The sequence below is a fragment of the Xenopus laevis genome, chromosome 9_10S, assembly GCF_017654675.1.
Source record: "Xenopus laevis strain J_2021 chromosome 9_10S, Xenopus_laevis_v10.1, whole genome shotgun sequence".
Taxonomy (NCBI): Eukaryota; Metazoa; Chordata; class Amphibia; order Anura; family Pipidae; genus Xenopus; species Xenopus laevis.
The window spans coordinates 60,761,925-60,785,460 of record NC_054388.1 but is presented as its reverse complement, the minus strand read 5'-3'; the positions used below and the strand labels follow the sequence as shown (position 1 = coordinate 60,785,460).

Here is a 23,536-nt window from a genome sequence, read left to right as displayed (position 1 = left end):
GTATGTTTACAGTGTACAGTTTATAAAGGTCTGCAAAATCTTGAAATTATTTAAGTTTTCAAGCAAAATTCTAGAGGTTGGGTGGAATTTCTGCTTTAAGATATAACACATGCTCTTAAATTACTTGCAATAACAAATATATACAATCTACATCTGAATATTAAATTAGCTTAAATAAAACCTTGCCCTTAGAGATAGCCATTCTTATGAGATCTGCAATTCTTAAAAAATATGGGGATTTTAATGCCCCTTTTGTTTTTAGATTATACAATAAAAATTAAGAATCATGCCATAAAACTATATGCAAAATATGCACACTATTATTGCATGCGTCATGTGATACTACATGCCAGTTAGTATTACTTTAGTTTCAGTAAGACCATAAAAACATCATAGGTCTTATATCAAAGCACTATATGTACAATACAGTCCTTCCTACCTCAGCATTAGCATATTGGCAGGTTTGAATGTCGTACAAAGAAAATGCGTTCCTATATATTTTAAGAAGAACTGCATTGGTACAGCTTCTCGCGTGTATTTAATATTGAGTCCTTAGCAATTCACACTTCAATTAATGCCTAAAAGTTTGTGTTATGTAAAACGGTCAGAGTTCATTTTCCGTAATTTTGGTGGCAGGTTTCCATCCATCCTTCCACCAGACAATCTTTGAAGCTTTGGTGGTAAATCTGCTATTGATTGACTGATTGGATCAGAAATCATCCTTGTGGTTTTTATTACCAGTTTTTCTTCTGAATTGCCAGGAACTGAACTTATTCGCTGAAGTTTCATTGGTAAATCGCCCATGCTATATGCTTTCTCAGATGTTGTGGAGCTCATCCTAAGAAGTTTTCTAGGCAGGTCCTCTCTGCCAGTTATTTTCTGTAGTTTTAGTGGCATCTTTGTACTTATGTCTTCTAGACTATCCAGACAGCCTACTGAATTATTTTTCTCTTTGCTGTTATTTACTGCTGGTGCTATTAAAGGAGAAGACATCAGAAGCATATCTTCCTGTTCTTTAACACTATAAGGAGCTGTTGGGACTTCAAATGTTGCATGGAACTGTGAATAATCAACTTTAAAGAATCCTTCCTCCAAGGAAATAACTGGAAAGAAGCGATGTCCCCATAAAACTTCATCTTCTGTGTATGAGGTCCTTGCTTGACACGTCATGCCTGGAATAGAACAAAGATACAAATTATTATGATATCATTTTGAGCCAATAACTACTGTTCAAATGTAAGACCAAAAAAAAAATTAGGGTGCTTTGATCTTGGTGCACAACATTAAACATAGAAAGAGGAAATTAGGAACCACAGAATTGACACCATCGGCACACTGGTACATTTCTTTTGGTGAAGAAGATGCTAAGGTGGGTGACACTTAAAGGGTTAAAGGCAGTTTTTGCCAACCAATCTTGGATTTTGAAAACAAATGTTCAGTAGAACAATGATGCCCTTTGGATGTCCAAAAAAATGAATGAATCATTTGAATCAAGTGTTCAATATTTATTGAAAAATATAGAACAGTCTAGAATGTGTGTGATCTATGTGTGTTTGTATTTAGAGTACACATGTATTTGCTGTACTTATTAGAGCAACAAGAGATTTTTAGACACTGGTATATTGATATTATACATACTCCACCACAAAGGAACACCTACAGTGAGCTCTGCCTGATGATGTCAATAGGGATGGGCGAACTTTCGCCCAAAAAATGATGACAATAGATGCGTATGGCGTTGTGCATCAAAATAAAAAGACAGGCGTCAAGAAAATTTCGCCGCGCGACAAAATTTTTTTGCTGACCATAGACTTTAATGGGCATTGGCGACATTTCGCTGGCGGCGAATTTTTGGTGAAACAAAACGGGTAAAATTTGCCCATCCCTTGATGTCAATAGGGATTAAAATACAACTAACTTAACAACTAACTAAGTACAAACACATTTCAAAGCCTCATTAGATCAAAGTCAAATTATTGGCTTGCCCAAAGAAAAACAGGAACAGAGACTACCCAGAAACAGTGAGGTTGCTAGGTAAACTAACATTCAAAAATTTTTGGGAAATGTAATACAGTAAATTGCAATATTGGGGGAAAAATATGCCCAATCGATATGATATCTGTGTCCTAATAGTCTCCTTTTTGACTCCTTCACCCCACAGATCTCCAATGTAGGCACTCCCAGCATAATTAAATATGCTAGTTCAAATAAAACCATCACTACTAGAGTTGCTTTATAAATCCATCCATTTATTTTTGCCAAACTATGGCTCCTATCATAAATAAATACGTGATAATATGGTGGAGAATGCAGGGAGAATGCTATTTAAGTTTATGTACCTTTTAAAGTAAATCAAATGGAATATGCATTCTACCTATAAGCTTTCCTGTCAAATTAAATCTTTATTTATTATGACTTAAAAGTCACTTTAGTATTTCAGTTACAAAGACTGATCTGTGGAGTTTGGCTTAAGAGTTGTTTTTACAATTCTAAACTGCTTGAATCCCATTTTTCATTCTTTCTTTCTATTGATCTTGTGTTTCTTTTGGATGAATGAATGTCTTTTCTTTCCAGATCAAAGTATACCAGTACAGTACAAAAAATCCCTAAACCCTTTTCTAATAGCTTTAAGTCATTGTAATTGATCCCATGGCAATTTGCTGCAAGATTTTAATTTGCAGCAATCTGTGAACATAATTTTCTTTTGCTCCTATCAAGATGCTTTAAAACATACATATAACTCATCAAAACAGCTTAGCATTCTGCATTGGTATATATTCACATATTTTGTTTTGTGTGACTATATTCTAATTAAAGTATTTATGAGGTATAATCTGACTAAAGGCTTGTTATACTCAACAAAACATATTGGCATACATTATTTTGTGCAACTATTCTTGTTTAATAATTGAAAAGGGGCACAACCTTTCCCAAGGTTCGTTCATGATCCTTAACTCTCCAAAGTATGTTGTATTTAAAAGGGATATATACCTTCCCTTAAACATACTCTGTTACTCCCATAGCTCTCCAACGTAAGCCATCCAAGCTAATTTAAAGGTGCAAGAGAATCATCCTTACCAGCTCTACGACAGTAGATATTTATATTATTTAACATATTGGGATTACAACAAAAAGGCATATAAATCTGATTTGGTGTTTAGAAGTAAAAATCATTCCTTTAATGCCTTCAGTGACTTGAAGCCAAGAACTGAGAATCAAATAGGCAGAGTTCTCATTGATCTTCCAGAATTAATTGGGCAGCTGCCCCTGGTGGACTTGCAAAAAGCTTTATCTTGTTGATTTAAAGAATCTAACCTATTGTTCCTGAACTACAGTTTTAATAATGAGTTAAACCTCATTTATATGATGAGAGATGCAGTCCAGTATAATTTGGGTGGGACAGTCCAAAGATGAGAGGAGACGGGAAATGTGAGGTCCACTAGTAAGAGAAATTGGACAAAGCATGTAAGGCCACCAGACCATGCAATTTAGGAGTTCAATGATCATATGTATCCTTTACTAGAGATGTCGCGAACTGTTCGCCGGCGAACTTGTTCGCGCGAACATCGGGTGTTCGCGCTCGCCGGAAGTTCGCGAACGTCGCGCGACGTTCGCCATTTTGGGTTCGCCATTGTTGGCGCTTTTTTTTGCCCTCTCACCCCAGACCAGCAGGTACATGGCAGCCAATCAGGAAGCTCTCCCCTGGACCACTCCCCTTCCCTATAAAAACCGAAGCCCTGCAGCGTTTTTTCACTCTGCCTGTGTGTGCTGAAGAGATAGTGTAGGGAGAGAGCTGCTGCCTGTTAGTGATTTCAGGGACAGTTGAAAGTTTGCTGGCTAGTAATCGTTTTGATACTGCTCTGTTATTGGAGGGACAGAAGTCTGCAGGGGTTTGAGGGACATTTAAGCTTAGGTAGCTTTGCTGGCTAGTAATCTACCTTCTACTGCAGTGCTCTGTATGTAGCTGCAGTGGGCAGCTGTCCTGCTTCTGATCTCATCTGCTGACTGCTGCAATAACAGTAGTCCTTGTAAGGACTGCTTTTATTTATTTTTTTGTTGTTTTACTACTACTGCTACTACTACTATAAGAGCCCAGTGCTATTAGTCTAGCAGTGTTGGGGAGTGGGACTGGTGTGCTAATCTGCTGCTCCTAGTAGTTCAGCAGCACCAACTTTAATTTTTTTTTTTTAATATTCATTTTTTTTTTATTTTACTTTTTTTTATTTTACTACCGCTGTAGTAGTGTATAAGTTGACCTTTTAGGCATTATTTGCCCTGTAGGCATTATTTGCACACTGTTTTCTTCAACCCGCCATCTAGCTGTGTGACCTTGTTCACATTCTGTCTAAATATCCATAATATTACCGTCTCCAGAAAAAACACCGGAGTGACTTTTTTCAAGCAGCCATAATATATTTTACGTAATCCGTATCCACCGCTGTAGTAGTGTATACGTTGACCTTGTAGGCATTATTTGCACACTGTTTTCTTCAACCCGCCATCTAGCTGTGTGACCTTGTTCACATTCTGTCTAAATATCCATAATATTACCGTCTCCAGAAAAAACACCAGAGTGACTTTTTTCAAGCAGCCATAATATATTTTACGTAATCCGTATCCACCGCTGTAGTAGTGTATACGTTGACCTTGTAGGCATTATTTGCACACTGTTTTCTTCAACCCGCCATCTAGCTGTGTGACCTTGTTCACATTCTGTCTAAATATCCATAATATTACCGTCTCCAGAAAAAACACCGGAGTGACTTTTTTCAAGCAGCCATAATATATTTTACGTAATCCGTATCCACCGCTGTAGTAGTGTATACGTTGACCTTGTAGGCATTATTTGCACACTGTTTTCTTCAACCCGCCATCTAGCTGTGTGTATTATCGTTTCCAGAAAAACCAACTGAGTTTTTGTTGTTGTTGTTGTTTTTTTAAAAATAATGCCAGGCAAAGGCAGGCCGCCACGCAGAGGCCGTGCTAGGGGCCGTGCTGCTATGCAATCCTGTGGCCCTAGCAAATTGCCCAGTTTTAAAAAGCCAATGACCCTGAACTCCCAAAATGCTGAAGAGGTAGTTGACTGGCTTACACAGCACACCCCATCCTCTACCGTTTCTAACTTTACCACAACATCCTCCTCATCCTCCACTGCTATGGCCACCCCACGTAACACTTCCTCCACCACCGGTGCCCCTTCTTCACTGGGGTCAGAGGAGTTATTTTCCCATGAGTTTCTTGAACTGAGTAATGCGCAACCATTATTGCCAGAAGAAGATGAAGGAGATGAGGACCTTACACCAGATTTAATTCTGGCAGAGAACACGATAGAGATGGACATAATGAGTGATGAGGAGGAGGTCCCCGCTGCTGCTTCCTTCTGTGATGTGTCAGAAGAAATTGATGCATCTGAGGAGAATGATGATGAGGAGATTGATGTTTTGTGGGTGCCTAGTAGAAGAGAGCAAGAGGAGGGTAGTTCAGATGGAGAGACGGAGAGTCAGAGAGGCAGTAGGAGAATAAGACTTAGAAGAAGCAGGGAGGACAGCCCGCAGGGATCAGTAGGGCAACAACATGTATCGGCACCTGTGTTCAGCCGGCCAACGCACCCGCCATTGCCGCCAATACCGCCAACTCCGCCAACTTCTACTGTTACCGCCAGATCGCACACTTCCAAAAAGTCAGCAGTGTGGGATTTTTTTAATGTGTGTGCCTCTGACAAAAGCATTGTAATTTGCAATGAGTGCAGTCAGAAACTGAGCCTTGGTAAGCCCAACAGCCACATAGATACAACTTCTATGCGAAGGCACATGAGCGGCAAGCACAAAGCACTTTGGGAGCAACACCTCAAAGGCAACAGGCAAACTAAAAGCCACACTCCTTCTGGTCCAGCATCTTACTGCTCTACCTCTGCTCTCCTTGACCCGTCTGAACCACCCTCCACTCCGCCTTCCACCTTGACCACCTGTTCCCATTCCCAGTCATCTGCCACCAGCCAAGTTTCTGTGAAGGCCATGTTTGAGCGTAAGAAGCCAATGTCTGACTGTCACCCCCTTGCCCGGCGTCTGACAGCTGGCTTGTCTGCACTCTTAGCCCGCCAGCTTTTACCATACCAGCTGGTGGACTCTGAGGCCTTCCGCAAATTTGTAGCAATTGGGACACCGCAGTGGAAGGTACCCAGCCGCAATTTTTTTTCTAAAAAGGGAATACCACACCTGTACCAACATGTGCAGAGCCAAGTTACCGCATCTCTGTCACTTAGTGTTGGGCCAAAGGTCCATATGACTACTGACGCATGGTCCTCCAAGCATGGTCAGGGCAGGTATGTCACCTACACTGCCCACTGGGTGAACTTGGTAATGGCTGGGAAGCAGGGAATGGGTAGCTCAACAACAACAGTGGAGTTGGTGTCACCACCACGGATTGCACGCGGTTCTGCCACCACCTCTACTCCTCCATCGCTCTCTACCTCGTCTTCTTCTTCTTCTTACTCTGCTGCTGGGTCCTCCTTCTCCTCCTCCACACCTGTGCACCCCCAGCTCCCCCTAGGCTATTCGACGTGCCAGGTACGCCGTTGTCACGCTGTCTTGGGGATGACGTGCCTGGAAAGCAAAAACCATACCGGATCTGTACTCCTGTCATCTCTGCAGTCACAGGCCGATCGGTGGCTGACCCCACACCAACTGCAGATCGGAAAAGTGGTGTGTGACAATGGAAGCAATCTGTTGGCAGCGTTGAGACTAGGCAATTTAACACATGTGCCCTGCATGGCACATGTGTTAAATTTAATAGTCCAACGTTTTGTCTCCAAGTACCCAGGATTCCAGGACGTTCTCACCCAGTCCAGAAAGGTGTCGGCCCATTTCAGACGTTCCTACACAGCCATGGCACGCCTTGCTGACATTCAGCAGCGCTACAACATGCCAGTCAGGCGTTTGATTTCTGACAGCCAGACTCGCTGGAATTCAACGCTCCTTATGTTGGAACGTCTGCTGCAACAACAAAGGGCCGTCAACGAGTACCTTTTTGAACTGGGTGGTAGGACTGGATCTGCACAGCTGGGGATTTTTTTCCCCCGTTACTGGGTGCTTATGCGTGATGCCTGCAGGCTCATGCGACCTTTTGAAGAGGTGACAAATATGGTCAGTCGCACCGAAGGCACCATCAGCGACCTAATACCCTTCGCTTTCTTCCTGGAGCGTGCCGTGCGACGAGTGACAGATGAGGCTGTAGACCAGCGTGACGAGGAGCTGGAAGCGCACGATTTCTGGTCGGAATCACCAGAACGAACCCAGGCACCTGCTGCAACGCAGGGAGAGGTGCCAGAAGTGGAGTCAGAGGAGGAAGGTGGCTTTGTGGAGGAGGAGGAGGAGGACCAACAGGAGCAGGCTTCCCAGGGGGCTAGTGGTGACCTTTTGGGGACCCCTGGTCTTGTACGTGGCTGGGGGGAGGAGACCGTGGATGATGCAGTCCTTGATAATGAGGAAGCGGAGATGGATAGCTCTGCATCCAACCTTGTGAGAATGGGGTCTTTCATGCTGTCATGCCTGTTGAAGGACCCCCGTATCAAGAGGCTTAAGGAGAAGGACCTGTACTGGGTCGCAACGCTACTAGACCCTCGGTACAAGCATAAAGTGTCAGAAATGTTACCAACATACCACAAGTCCGAAAAGATGCGGCATTTACAAACCAGCCTGCAAAACATGTTGTACAATGCTTTTAAGGGTGATGTCACTTCAGGAACTCATCAACATTCCAGGGGCAGAGGTGCCAGTAATCCTGCCACGAGCACACCTGCAAGGACAAAGCCCTTTGGCCAGTCTGTAACGTCAGACATGCAAATGTTTTTCTGTCCAAGGCAGCGCCACAACCCTTCTGGATCCACCCTCAAAGAACGCCTCGACCGGCAGGTAGCGGACTACCTGGCATTAACTGCAGATATCAACACTCTGAGGAGCGATGAACCCCTGGACTACTGGGTGCGCAGGCTTGATCTGTGGCCAGAGCTGTCACAATTTGCCATGAACCTCTTGTCTTGCCCAGCCTCAAGTGTGCTCTCAGAAAGGACCTTCAGTGCAGCAGGAGGGATTGTAACTGAGAAGAGAACTCGCCTAGGTCACAAAAGTGTCGATTACCTGACCTTTATTAAAATGAATGAGGGGTGGATCTCGGAGGGTTACTGCACGCCGGAAGACTTGTTCTGACTTCTATGCAGCTGTCCTTCTCTTCAAGCCTCATGACTCCACACACAGCTGTCCTTTAGCGTCCTCCTCCTCCCTCCGCCACCGTTACAAACTAGGGTGCAAACCCTACTGGTTTAATTTTTTCTGGCCTCTGTGCTTCAGTGGCTGCAACCAAAAAAACTGGGCAAACAATGTCTACAAGGTCAACGTATGGCAAAAAATGACTATTTTCAGCATTTATATGGCATATTTTTTCTGGCAACTGTGCTTCAGTGGCTGCGTCCAAAAAAATGCATATTTTCTGCATTTATATGGCATAATTTTTCTGGCAACTGTGCTTCAGTGGCTGCGACCAAAAAAATGCATATTTTCTGCATTTATATGGCATAATTTTTCTGGCCTCTGTGCTTCAGTGGCTGCAACCAAAAAAATTTATATTTTCAGCATTTATATGGCATAATTTTTCTGGCCTCTGTGCTTCAGTGGCTGCAACCAAAAAAATTTATATTTTCAGCATTTATATGGCATAATTTTTCTGGCAACTGTGCTTCAGTGGCTGCGACCAAAAAAATTACTATTTTCAGCATTTATATGGCATATTTTTTCTGGCCTCTGTGCTTCAGTGGCTGCGGCCAAAAAAACTGGGCAAACAATGCCTACAGACTTCTGTCCCTCCAATACAGAGCAGTATCAAGCAGATTACTAGCCAGCAAGCTTACTATCATCTGTCCCTGAAATCACTAACAGCTCTCCCCCTACACTATCTCTTCCAAGCACACACAGGCAGATTTTTCATCCCATTGAAGTCTATGGGGTTCGCGAACCGTTCGCGAACCGCTCGCATTTTTGCGCAAGTTCGCGAATATGTTCGCGAACTTTTTTTCCGACGTTCGCTACATCCCTATCCTTTACTTAGAACTATAAATTTGTTGAAAAATAGATATAATGGTGATGGGTTAATATGCACCTTCCAGCAGCTGTCACCATTCTTCCAAGGACAGTTTAACAGCTAATAATAGTGATGAGCGAATTTATTCGCTAGCCATGGATTTGTAAATATTTTTGCCCATTGAGTTTAATGCATTTGGAGCGAGAAAAATTGTCGCACGAGTAAAATTTGTCAGTCATAAAAACACCCATTGAATTCAGCGCGTTTTTGTGAACTTTTTAGAAGAAGCAAAATGGCATATATTCACTCATCACTACCTAATAGCTATTGATTTTGTATTTGCTTAATAACCTCTGCAAGAGAAAAGTGCTTGTATAAATGTCTGATGCATCTACTGTAGATGCTGGTTTTGGGTTTTGAGAATGGTGGCAGACGTGAATGTTTCTTTCAAAGATGTAAAAGCTTTCATGTTTATATGGGGCCAAGTGTTTGGTTTCCCTCCTTTGTGAATAGGAGCTAGTATGGGAGCATTATAAATGCAGAATCCCTTAATAAACAGTCTATGATAGAACTCTGGATAGCTTCAGCAGTGGTAGGAAGATGCAAATCAAGGATTGCAGAGACTAGTTATGGGCGAATTTGCGCCGTTTCGCTTCGCCGGAAATTCGTGAATTTCACGCCTTTTTTTTGACGCCAGTGCCCGTTTTTGATGCGAATTTTCGCGGGCGTTTTGCGAATTTATTCGCAGGCAGCGAATCGTGCAAATTCGCCGCGAATTCGCGCCTGGCGAATAAATTCGCCCATCACTAGCAGAGACTTTATTGGAGCCAATTTCAAAACATTCACTAGAAATTCTGTAACCTAAGAAAGGAATCTTAGAAACCTCAAACCCAGTACTTTTCTGAAAATGTTTTGCAAAGAGCTGGGACATTTCAAAAAACATATCAAGTGTATAAATCTTCCTCTTAGTCCTAATCTGGATCATAATCTAGGCCTATCTAACATCAAGTTTGAAGAAGAGTTTTTCTCCTTTGATTGGCCAAACATTTGCAAAATAAGAGAAAGGGGATACTGATTTTATTTAGACATTGGCATCATTATGCTGGAGATGGCTAGCACTCCCTACAATGTCACTTTTAACTGTGAACAAGAAGCTGTATTTTCTTATTAAGTGAAAACGTGCATTTCTGCATGTTTACTTTCAGCTCTACAGACTACAACAATATACTTGCTAAAAGGCTGATATTTGATAAAGCATGTTAACATTTACAATATGTAAGCTTCTCTGAAAGTGAACGGTACAGGTAAGATTATTGCAAAAGATACTGCAATATACTGGAAAACAGAACAGACAGGCTCATGTATCTTGGGGTTACAAAAAGCTATGGAAACGGTCACATATGAAAATCTGAAAATGTCTGAAAATGTCACAGCATGCCCTTTCTGTTGATGCAAATGTTTTTTTTGTATAAACCCATTTAGCTTGGGTTTACCAGATATTATAAGACTAAACACTTACACTATAATAATAAGAATATTTATATAACACTAACATTTCCTATTAATAACGAACAATTTTATTATAGTCATAAATAATGTGACAGAATACATTACATTATAGGATTTCATACTGAGCCCTTGGTTGATGCGTTATGTAGTAATATATATAGACCGATTGTAATTAACCGCCATTAAGCTAGTATATGTCCTGAGTTTTTATGACCCGTCCTGTATTTTAATAAAATGCAAAAATAAGATAGGATGCTTTGTTAAATATGTGGGACACACCCCGAGAAACCATCTGGAGAGGGTCTTTTCCATTTCAAAGCGGAACTGTTTGTACAGTCGTTATTGGTAAAAGGGATATCTAAAGAAATTAGCTGGTTTATCTTGTCATCAGCCAATCAGAACCATTCCCCATTTTGGTCAATGGCAGAGAAACAGTATAACAATGGAGCTGGTTTTTGGCTGAAGAGAAAGGGAAGCAGAGGAAGAGATGGAGAGAAGGATTGAGAAGAAGAAGAAGGAGAGAGAGAAGGAAGAAAGTATAACCTGTGGGCACATTTTGAAAGATCTCTGTATAATTTGCTGTCTCTGGGCTGGATAATCTGAATACATTGTTTCATCTCTGGGAACCTTGGTTGCGTCATTTTACCTGGCTGTGGTAAATTGTGGACTCTACATTCCATACACTATACGTATACTCGGATATATCTATAAAACACAACATGTTATACCACGAAAAAGGAAATTTTTGCCCCTAGCGTCTATGTTCCTACTTGTTGATGAACTACAAGCACATTGCACAGCACACAAAGTTACAAGAAGGTCCTGTGTGTTACACCTGCCAACAACTTTTAGAGACAATTAGAGAGCTCACTTTGCATTGTGTTCTTAATTTTCCTATCCCACTTGTAAAGTTAGGTACAGTTGTACGTGTCCTGCCTGAATTTTTTCATTGGTACATTACCATGTGATTTACTAACAATTTTGTGCCAATTTCCAGTATGCTGAACTAGATTGGAATTCAGGGTAAAATCTCAGAAATGTGGAAAAATACAGTATTACCTGTAGTATATAAATAAATATAAGAAGGAAGTCCTTACTAGAGTTATTCCACTACTCTTCTGCTACATCAGGTTGCAAAGTCTGGCCACCCCATGCTGTCCCATTCCTAGTTGCCTCAAGCCCCTATGCTACCACTGTAGATGGTCCAGAAAATATGCAGGTCCAGTTAGTGGAAAATGAGAGACTATGTTTTCCTACAGTGTTTAGAGTAAAACTTTATATTTAAAATGGGTTATCTGGCTACTCTTTTGCTTTACAATGGTTCTGGGAAGCATGCAATATCTCCTACAAGTGATCATTTTGCCTCATGAAAGAACATAGAAACAGTGTATCACACTTAATATATGTTAAGACAGTGGACAGTGAAATGCCTGAACAACAGAGTGAAAGGTGGGTTTCAACCTCATCATCCCGATCAAAACATAATCCGCAATGGCCAACCTATCCAATATGCATTTAATAACTCAAGCATCTGACTGCAAGCACAATAAATTGTACATTTTCAGGTTCTTTGTTATTCTACATCAGGGATCCCCAACCTTTTGAACCCGTGAGCAACATTCAGAAGTAAAAGTAGTTGGGGAGCAACACAAGCATGAAAAATGATCTTGGGTGCCAAATAAGTGCTGTGATTAGCCATTTAGTAGCCCCTATGAGGATTGTCAACCTACATTGAGGCTCTGTACACCTGGTTTTTATACAATCAAAATTTGCCTCTAAGCCTGGAATTCAAAAATAAGCTCCTTCTTTAAAGCCACTGGGAGCAACATCCAAGGGGTTGGAGAGCAACATGTTGCTCACGAGCTACTGGTTGGGGATCACTGTTCTACATGAATCATTTATTGATTGGCAAACTGGCTGCCAACATGGTTATGGCATATTTAGATGCAACATGACAAATACATGAAATAACTGGGGTTACAACGCTATTCTTACCATGATGTAGGGTAGCACAGTTCAGTTTTTCTATATTGAAGACCATAGAATTGATAAACCACATGTTGGTGGCTAATTGATGTAAATGCTTAAAATATTTGTAGTTTTATTATCTATGGCTTGAACAGGCATGTCATATACTGTATACTCAATATGTTCAGCTACATTAAATTAAAGTCAATAGAACAGATGAGGGTTTTTTTTTTTTTTAGAGTTTCTGAATACAATGGTCCTCTACATATACACATTCACAATAGTCCCTGCCCCAGTATTGCTGCTTGTAGCTGTACACAAAAGCAAACAATTTTAGGAAGCATCTGGTGCACACAGCTAATGTCTTATATATACTGTGTATCAAGTGAATGGACAAACTGAACAAAGGAAAAAACCTTTGATCTTTTTGTGCCAGAGAGATATAACATCTACCCACTGTATTAAGTTGTTGTCTTTTGAGGCTGACATAACCCACAAAGATCAGAGCAATATGTCATAAGACACTCACATTATCAGACCTGTGCCTGGAAATTGAATGAGGTCATGTGTCGGTTCCTACACAATGAGAAAGTATTCCTAAGTGTGTGTTAATGACAAGCCTCTTTGCTGTATATATACATATTTCCAGATGGAATATATAAATTATAAAGAATAAAATCAGTAATAGGGGAAAATTTGACATCTTTACCTTGTTGCATTACCTCCCAAGATCAGCCACTCGTTACTTAAGTCTTTTTAGAAGGATTTAAAATAAAAATCAATTGGTCTGTTAAGGGCAGGAAACATGAACAGCTGAAATAATGTGTCCTCGAGGTCAGCCCTGATATGTGCTTAGAGCGCCTTGGAGTCGCCTGTTACCATAGTAACCACAATACCAGCAAAACCTCTAGCAGCCAAGATTGAGATTATTTATTTATCTTTTGCTAAAAAGTTAATTCTTGGGGGATGAGATCTTTAACTGATATGCTTTCAACTCAGTCGCATTCCAGTGTAGTTGGACCACTAATATAAAATGCATAAAGGCAGTTCCAGCTTGAAGAATAATTGAATGAAACATTGCCTTAGTATCAGTGTATCTACCCTGGACCTTTGCCTGCATCGTCTGCTTGGAGTTGATTGGGTATGTATTTCAATAAACATCTGAGCAACTTGTCTGGTGAGAAACACCAGTGAGACATGAGAAATGTGAGCTAAGGGGCCATGGAGATACTTTAGAGTGGGTAGAAAGAGTGTTTTCCCACTGTGGAACTTTGCCCAGAAGATGAAAAAAGTATAAATGAAATATGTGAGGTTTTACAGGTTTTTTTTAGAGTTTTATAAAAAAAAAACTTGAATGTCTGAATATAAAAACTTTAATTGAGTACCATTGTGAAAAAATCAGGAAAACACGAATCTGTAAGTTTACAAGCTCCGAAAAATTTAAACACTTGAACTTGTGAGTTTACTAGCTCAAAAAAACTTGAAAACTTGAATGTTGTGCATTTACAAGCTCAAAAAAACTTGAAAAATTTTAATTAAAAAATAGCTTGAATTTTGTCTAGGACAGCTTCCACTGACTTCTGTTTTCAGATGCCGAAGTTTTACATTCCAATTTTTTCGAGTTTTTTGTGCTTAATAAATACCAACCATTTTTCAAAAATATAATTTGAATTTGTGAGTTTTTATGTGAAAAAAATTGAATCATGGCAAAAACTCGAATCCAAACGGTGATAAATCCCCCCATAAGTATACTAAAAAATAATGTAAACATTAATTAAACCCGATAGAACTGTTTTGCCTTTATTAAGGATAATTAAATTATATTTGGGATCAAGTACAAGGTATTGATTTATTATTACAGAGAAAAAAAGAAATAACTTTTAAAAATCTAAAATATTTAATTAAAATTGAGTCTATGGGAGATGACCTTCCCATATTTGGAGATTTCTGAATAACGGCTCTTCGATTATCAGATCCCATACCTGTACAAATGTGCTCCTTTAAACCATAAAAGATATAACAGGCACACCAGGCTCTGAAACCAATGCTGTATGATAAAAGTTTTCCCAGCACTGCAGAGCCAGCAGCACACTCACTGCAAGTGCCTACTATGCTGCCTGTTCTGTGCACTCCTTGCTCCCTGTTCATGCAGTCCCAGATTTATTTTACATTTTAATATTTAACAATAATGACATTAAAGGAAAACTATACCCCCCAAACAATGTAGGTCTCTATAAAAAGATATTACAGCTCATATGTAAAATCCTGCTCCATGTAAATAAACCGTTTTCATAATAATATACTTTTCTAGTAGTATGTGCCATTGGGTAATCATAAATAGAAAATTGCCATTTTAAAAAATAAGGGCCGTCCCCTGGGATCGTAGGATTCACTGTACTCACAAACATACCAACAAACCATACTTGTTAGGTCACATGAGCCAATTAACAGACAGAGTTGTGTCTCTTGCTTCCACACTTCTTCCTGTTACAGTTAGAGTTGTAGTATTTCTGGTCAGGTGATCTCTGAGGCAGCACACAGACCATCACGTAATGGTGGCTCAAGGCAAGAGATGTAAAAGGGCAATATTTACTTAAATATATATTCCAGTTTGGTAAGATTCTTTAATATGCCACTTAATATGATATGAACTATCTGTTGCTTAAGTGTTCATTTTGGGGGTATAGTTTTCCTTTAACTTTCATGAAGGTCTGAATGCCCCTGATCTGCAGGGGATGAGATATCTGTCCAGCCCCACCCCCATCAATCCCAGCTGTGTCCCAGTCCACCTTGCTCCCATTCCACATCATTGTGCCCCCTTAAAACTAAATCCCCTAAAATTCAGGGAGCACAGTGGTGCTAAAGTTTTATAGTAATTTTTCACTGACCATGACTGAAATAGCACTGATAGACCCCACACCCCAGCACCCTCTGATTACTCCTCATTTTGGTACCAGCCCTGCGCCTCTCTATCCAGTGACTTCAGTATACAAATAATATCAAAATACTGGGTCAGGTTCGTTTTCGGCTTAGGAGAGGACAGGTTAGGGTTGGGCGTGCATTGACCCCAGCATCACTACACCGTCCCCCTACAATTCTTGCATCCAGTTTCATATTGAGGCTCCTGGGGTCAGCAAGACACTTGTCACGCAATGAGTAACTGACAGCTTCTACCTGTTTCAAGTGGCAGAAACTGCATGACTTATGGCGAGTTGTTTGCAGATAGGAAAGTGTTAGATTGAGCAAGCACATTTATATACAATTTATTTCAAAAATTGTAAGAAAATGCATTAGCATAGCATGGAACAAAGGACAAGACCAGAAGCACCTCTTCACACCCATGAAAATCCCATTAGTAATAAAGAAAGGGTTGGATTCTTATTCTCTGTTGAAAAAGATAAAGAAAATGCCTTTCTCTGCTCACTGCAGTTCTGCTCCTATCAGCAGTTATAGAGGCTGCACATGAGTTACACTCCAGTCTTTTTTGCTACAAGTCTTCGAGGCTTTGATGCATGCTGAGATTCTATAGACATACAGGCAAGCAGACATATTATTTTTAGATCATAGGAACCTTCAAATTAATAAGTGTTTTAACTCTCAGTTTGGAACATTCACTTACAATGCTTACAGTGAAGACTGGCTGGTTTTATGTGCTGAGATCCATGTTTGTACTGAGGATTTAGATATATAAGGGCTCAGTTACTACAGTGCAAACAAAGTACTCCAGCACACGTATTCTGCTTAAGGGTTACTACCCGTGTTTAATGTCAAGCCAAAAAAGGTTACAATTCCTTTGGCTGACCTCAGTGCTAAAATAAAAATGGTTACAAACAGCATGAGAGCCCATGCAAATCCACTGCAATGTTCAGAGTGAAATACTCTCCGGCACAAAGAAGCTCTGTTCCTAACTACAGGCCCAGGAGACTCCTTTGTGCCAGCGACGTGCTGTAAACAGAGTCAGATGCAAATCTTAAAAAACTCCATGGAGGACCTCTAATAGTTGCACCTCCGAGTAGAATAAACAGGGTGATCTGCATTTATTTTTTGACATTTTCCACATTGCCTCTGTGTTAATAAATCAGACTGGCGATATCTTTACTCATTATAAATTATCAATAGATTATTTCTGTAGATAAAGTATTGATTTTTGTAGAAATGTCTTTATTATCTTATCTTGTGTTAATATTAAGGAAAAAGGAAAAAACAGCAATATAATGTATATCTACTTACAAATATGGCAATTTACAGTTGTACAGTATAAGGTTAACTTATCAATATGAACCTTCAGGATATACAGTGTTAGCTTTTAATGTCATTATTAATGAATTCTGAATTACTTTGCATGATTTATCTGAAACCAATCAAGATAAACATATAAACATATATCTTGTTACTGATTGATTAGTTCAAGAAAATAGGACCCCTTTTAATTAATAAGGGTTCTTTACTTGCCTATTTATCTATTAGGAGCAGAGTATTTGATGTGCTGTGGTTTATTCATTCATATTATTTAAAACAGAATATGAAACTTCTAGCAAAGATTACTATCACAATTATAGTGCTTACCAGACTGTATATCATAGCAGCTCGACACAACCTTGGTTATTTTTTAATAAAGGATTTAAAATGATTATTTTTATATTAAGTTGGAACACCTGGACCTTGACTGTCATACTTCCATGGGCACATTAGTTTGGGCTCTTGATTTTAGATAGGCAACATATGGCACCTAGCAGTCAGTGATGGCTGTAGGGCCAATCAAACAAGGTAGAAAAAGAAAGGCAGACTGATGAGTTATTTTGAATTCATTACACGCTGGTTGGGTCAATGTGAGCATGCTCCTGTCTCTTCCCAATTGGCTGAGTTAGCAGGCAGTGAGTGGTGAATATCTGCCCATCCATGAAGAGAAATCTGTTTGTTATCTGTGCCCTTGGATATGGTGGTCTATAAATCTCACATTACCAACTGATAAGTAGAAAATACACTAGCAAATATGTATTTTTAAATGTGTCATAAAGCATTGTACTTTTGTAGTGATTTTATCACTGGAATTATGGCAGAAGAACATTATTGATTTTAATGAATATCACTTTCTACATCAAACTAAAAGTTAACTCCTTTAAGATCAAAGTTATGCCTACATATAGACATAAGACTATTTAGAAGTGGAAAAAATTAAAAATACACAATGTCAAAATGATCATAGAAAAAATGTATTACAAAGAACACCCCCTTTACTAAAGTCCTAGGTTCATTAACTACATCCATCGCTACGTTAAAAGAAAGAAAGTCAATGAGGTCAGAAAGTGTGCGTAGGGATAAGTACTTAATGCACATTGCTCTGGTATGTACGGTACTTGAAACACGTAGCTGATATGAATATTACAAAGTAAAAATAGGTTAAATGTTGGAAACGTTAGATAACAACAACGGAATGCTTGCGGCTGCTTTGCATCGGCGTAAATGAAATGTGACAATTTCAGATACAGATGGTGTTTTCTTGTGGTGCGAGCTCTTGCTCTCCATTAGTTACACGCACACACGTAGAAACATACACACACACATATACACGGAACATTTTTATATATCCCCCATTTCACATTTCATCCATAGCTGGCCCAGTTAGTTCTTAAGTTAGTTCATAAGGCCAACCAAACAGATTAATGAGACGTATGTACTGTTTTAAAATAAATAAACATCAATGCTACATGCATGTCCATCAGAATAGTATACATTTAAAGATAAAGTTTCCTTAAATATGATAAATGATGTCTTTACTCCTTTCTATAATGTTTTTATTTATGATCCCTATCCAAAATCATTGTGCCCTTTAAATAAATATCAGTTTGCCATGTTCCTGAAAAAAAGTACAAGTCTTACATTACAGTATATCAAACTACTGGCCCCTGTGGCCAGGATCTGGCCACCAGGTGATATCACATTCACAGGCCCACTAAAACAAAAAGGGGTAATTTATGAATGCAAGTGCAGTATGCAAAGTGCAATTTCAAATGCAATTTGCCATGTTTTATACCCAGAGTGCAGCATTCCCCCCCTCATAATATCAGCAAAATTGTGGTCAGGTTCTCAGTTTTGCCCACCCAATGTATTGTAAGTGCAAGTTGTTTAGCAGGGGTTTCATCACTTCTAGTGTAGAGGTTTAAAAGTGTTTTCAGTCAAATCAATCTGATAGCAGGCCATAGACGCAAAGATCGGATCGTACAAATCAAGAATTCGTTACGATTTTGGACCGGGTGTGGAGAGTCCCAACATTTTTCGTCCGCCAGAGATTGGCCGTTTGGACAGGTTAAAAGATTTCTGTCGGCTGTCAATAATATCTCTGCGTGTATTGCCGATCGTATGATTTTCAGTGGGAGTCACTAGGTTTTGTCGGACATAACTTTCGTATGATTGCTGTCAGGGGCAGAACATCGGCTGATCTGTTCTTTTCTACTTTATTTGATCTGAATGGTTAATGGCAGGTAGGTAGATGGCGAAGTCCGATCGTTCGAGGATTCAAACAATCGGATCTTTGCATCTATGGCCAGCTTTAGGCCCACTAAGTGCAAGTTACTGTATGACAAACTGTCACGGCCGGCACCCAACACCAGAACAAGTGCTCGAATCCTGGTTCTGAGCTAAGCTTCACCAGTGGTGTGACCACCTTTGAGCTTCGGGAGGAGCCCTCAGCCTAATCGGGTGCCACCTGGTCTTACGAGAGGTTCAAGCAAGTGTTCTGGCAGGCAATGGGGCACGGCTGGGAGCTAGAGTCTTTGGGACCGAGGATCACGGTAACAGACAAGGATAAGGCAGAAGGATCGTCAGACAGGCTGGGTCGTGGCAGGCAGAAAGCAAGGGTCGTCAGGCAGGCAAGGGTCAAAACCGGGTATCAAGCAGGAAGGGTACAAGCAGAAGAGTAGTCGGATATCAGGCACAGGTCAGGATACAGAATTCAGGATGGTCAAGGTACAGGCTGGGTCAAACACGGATAATCAGATTCAAACAGGCAAAATAGCACAAGGCTTCAGAACAGAGCACCAGAAACAAGTTCTATCACGGGCAGTTTGCTGGGAGTGGAAGTGGCCTATTTATACCCTGTTTGGACGCCAAGGTTTTCGCGCCAAAATCGACGCACACGCGTCAGGATCGACGCGCGCGCGTCCGCGTCAAAATAAAGGAAACGAGACGCGGGCGCGCGCGTCCTAAGGAGGCAAGATGGTGGAACCACGAGGCGGGCGTCCCCGCGGCCGGCGTGGCGGGCGTCCCCGCGGCCGACTTACAGCACCCCCAATCCCAGGTAAAACAGATTTCCTTACATTACCCCCCTCTCTAGGGGGGGACACCGGACCCCCAGGCTTCCCAGGAAACTTTAAATGGAACTGCTTCCTAAGACGATCAGCCTTGATGTCATCAACTGAGACCCAGGAGTTCTCCTCAGGACCGAATCCTTTCCACCTAGTGAGGTACTGGAGTTTGTTACGTACCATTCGGGAATCAAGGAACTCCTGGATCTCAAATTCAGGCTGACCGTCAACTTGCACTGGAGGGGGAACAGAAGTAAGGCGAGTATTAGCGGCAGGTTTAAGTAAAGAAACATGAAAAGAATCAGAAATCTTGAAATTAACAGGCAATTTAAGGCGAACAGACGAAGGGTTGATAACAGTAGTGATGGGGTAAGGACCAATGAAACGGGGACCCAGCTTAAGGGAAGGAACCTTTAGCTTGATGTTTTTGGTAGAGAGCCACACCAAGTCTCCCACTTTATACTGGGGTGCTTCTCTACGTCTTTTATCAGCAGCCCTTTTCTGAGCAGAAGTAGCAGTAGACAAGGAATCATGTACCTGGGACCAAATCAAGGAAAATTGTTCGACAGAGGAATTAGCGGAAGGGACAGAAGAACCAGAATTAGAGAAGGAAAAGGCTTTTGGGTGTAACCCATTAACAACAAAAAATGGAGACTCCCCAGTGGAGGAGTGGGTAGCGTTATTGTAGGCAAATTCTGCCCAGGGTAACAGTTCTGCCCAGGAAGATTGATTTTCGGACACAAAACATCTTAAAAATTGCTCTAAAGACTGGTTCACTCTTTCGGTTTGCCCATTGGTTTGTGGGTGATAGGCGGTTTGAAAAAGAAAGATCGATCCCCACTAACGAGCAAAATGCGCGCCAGAACTTAGAGATAAATTGAACACCTCTGTCTGAAACAATATTACTGGGAAACCCATGCAACTTAAATATATGTTGAATAAAAAGTTCGGACAAAGTTTTGGCAGATGGGAGGTGGGGAAGAGCAATAAAATGACCCATCTTACTGAATCTATCCACCACCACCCAAATTACTGTTTTCCCCTGGGACACAGGCAACTCCACAATAAAATCCATAGAAAGATGGGTCCATGGTCTTTCAGGAATAGGGAGGGGAATCAGTAACCCTTGGGACAAATTTCTAGAAGACTTGGAGCGTTGGCAGACAGGACAAGAATCCACAAAAGATTTAACATCTTGTTTACAGGTCGGCCACCAAGCACTTCGAGTAAGTAATGAAATAGTTTTACTTACACCAGGATGTCCTGCCATCTTGGAATCATGAACCTCTCTTAGAACCTGTTCTCTAAGATCTTCAGGAACAAAAAATCTCCCAACAGGAGTGTTAGAGGGAGCGTCTGTCTGAACAGGGGATAACAAAGAAGAGAGGTCAGATTCCAAAGTAGCCACAATGACTTCACCCGGAATAATTGTACTACAGTCATCAGTTTCAGAATATATTGAGTCAAAGCTTCTGGAAAGAGCATCTGCCTTGACGTTCTTTGTACCAGGCCTAAACGTCAAGGTAAAGTTAAACCTAGAAAAGAACAAAGCCCACCTTGCCTGTCTGGGATTTAGACGCTTTGCTGACTCAATATACAACAGATTTTTATGGTCAGTGTAGACCGTAACCTGGTGTTTAGCCCCTTCTAATAGATGCCGCCATTCTTCAAAGGCCCACTTGACAGCTAATAGTTCTCTATTCCCTATGTCATAATTTGCCTCTGCAGGAAGAAATTTTCTAGAGAAAAATGCACAGGGATGTAACCTATTAGTAGTCGGGTGCCTTTGAGAGAGAATTGCCCCTGCTCCCACCTCAGAAGCATCTACCTCAACTATAAAAGGTAGTGTTGTATCGGGATGGCGGAGGATTGGGGCAGAACTAAACTCCCTTTTGAGGAACTCGAAAGCTTGGATAGCTTCCGGAGGCCACATACTGGGGTCAGCACCTTTTTTAGTAAGATTTGTGATAGGAGCCACAATAAGAGAAAAATTTTTAATGAATTGCCTATAATAGTTGGCAAAACCTAGGAACCTTTGGGTTGCACGTAAAGAATATGGTTGGGTCCACTCCAGGACAGCTCTTACTTTGTCTGGATCCATTTCGAGACCCTTGGAAGAAATATGAAATCCCAAGAACTGTACGGAAGCAACCTCAAAAATACATTTTTCCAATTTTGCATACAGGTTATTAGCTCTAAGCCTACGCAATACCTCACAAACATGAAGACGATGATCAGACAGATTGGCAGAGAAGATGAGGATGTCATCTAGGTAGACCACTACGTATATCCCCAGCAGGTCCCGAAAGATGTCATTGACAAACTCCTGAAACACTGCTGGGGCGTTACATAGACCAAACGGCATAACAAGGTACTCGTAGTGGCCATCCCTAGTATTAAAAGCCGTTTTCCACTCATCCCCCTCCCTGATCCGAATGAGGTTATAGGCACCCCTCAAGTCAAGCTTGGAGAAGATCTTAGCATCCTTGACCTGGTCAAATAGTTCGGAGATTAATGGTAAGGGGTAGCGATTTTTTACAGTGATTTTGTTAAGCCCCCTGTAATCAATACAGGGGCGTAAACCACCGTCTTTCTTACCCACAAAAAAGAACCCTGCCCCCGCAGGGGAACAGGAGGGCCTAATGAAGCCCCTGTCAAGATTTTCTTGTATATACTCTTTCATTGCCTGGGCTTCGGGCAATGAAAGAGGGTAGGTTCTACCACGTGGAGGAATTGACCCAGGAACTAAATCAATAGGACAGTCATACTGCCGATGCGGAGGTAAGGTCTCAGCTGCTTTTTTGGAGAAAACATCAGAAAAAACAGAATATGCTGTGGGTAACCCCTCAAAAGAAGTAGTGGCTACTACAGAGGGAAAACAAACCCCACTACATCCTGTACCCCATTGAGTCACCCCCTTAGAAACCCAGTCTATCAGAGGGTTATGCCTCTGGAGCCATGGTAAACCAAGAATAAGAGGAGAGGAAGCTCCCTCAATGAGGTATAGAGCTATCTCCTCACAGTGTAGATCATTTGCACACATGGAAAGATTTGTGGTCTTTTGGGAAACCACCCCTGATCCCAAGGGTCTTTTATCGACAGCCAGAATTCTCAAAGGAGGATTGAGGGCAACCAAAGGAATTTTATTTTTAGCAGCGAATGCTGCGTCCAAGAAATTACCCTCCGCCCCAGAATCAATGAAGGCTGACAATTTAACAGTGCCCGTAGGCCAGGTTAATTTAACAGATAATAGGACCTTGGAGGCAGATTGGGGAGAGGAAACGCCTGCACCCAAATGGAGCTCCCCTTCTCCATTTAGGCTAGAGCGTTTCCCGGCCTCTTGGAACATTGATTGAGGAAGTGACCCTTCTCCCCACAATACAAACACAACCCAAGAGACCGCCTCCGTGCCTTTTCCTCAGGAGAGAGGTGAAAGATGCCCAGCTGCATAGGCTCCTCCTGAGGTTGAGACACAGAGGGGTTTGACAACTTAGCACTAAAATTATGCTTATACAAAGAAGAAGTACCCTGTTCCTCCCGATTTTCCCTCTGTCTCCTATCTACCTGGATAACCAGAGACATAAGGTCATCCAGACTGGTAGATAGGGGGTAATTGACCAGGCTGTCTTTGACAGATTTGGCTAGACCGATGCGAAACTGGCTCCTTAGAGCTGCATCGTTCC

General features: G+C 41.2%; 1 protein-coding gene across 1 annotated transcript in view; it reads right to left on the bottom strand.

The window, feature by feature from the left end:
• Positions 1–255: 255 nt before the first annotated feature.
• The window catches only part of kcnj3.S (potassium inwardly rectifying channel subfamily J member 3 S homeolog), a 130,939-nt gene continuing 107,658 nt past the window's right edge, over positions 256–23,536 (bottom strand). Inside the window, exon 3 of the mRNA XM_018238786.2 lies at positions 256–1,172. Within this exon, the coding sequence (XP_018094275.1) occupies positions 592–1,172 (581 nt within the window). The 3' untranslated portion in view covers positions 256–591. The remainder of the gene's footprint in view (positions 1,173–23,536) is intronic.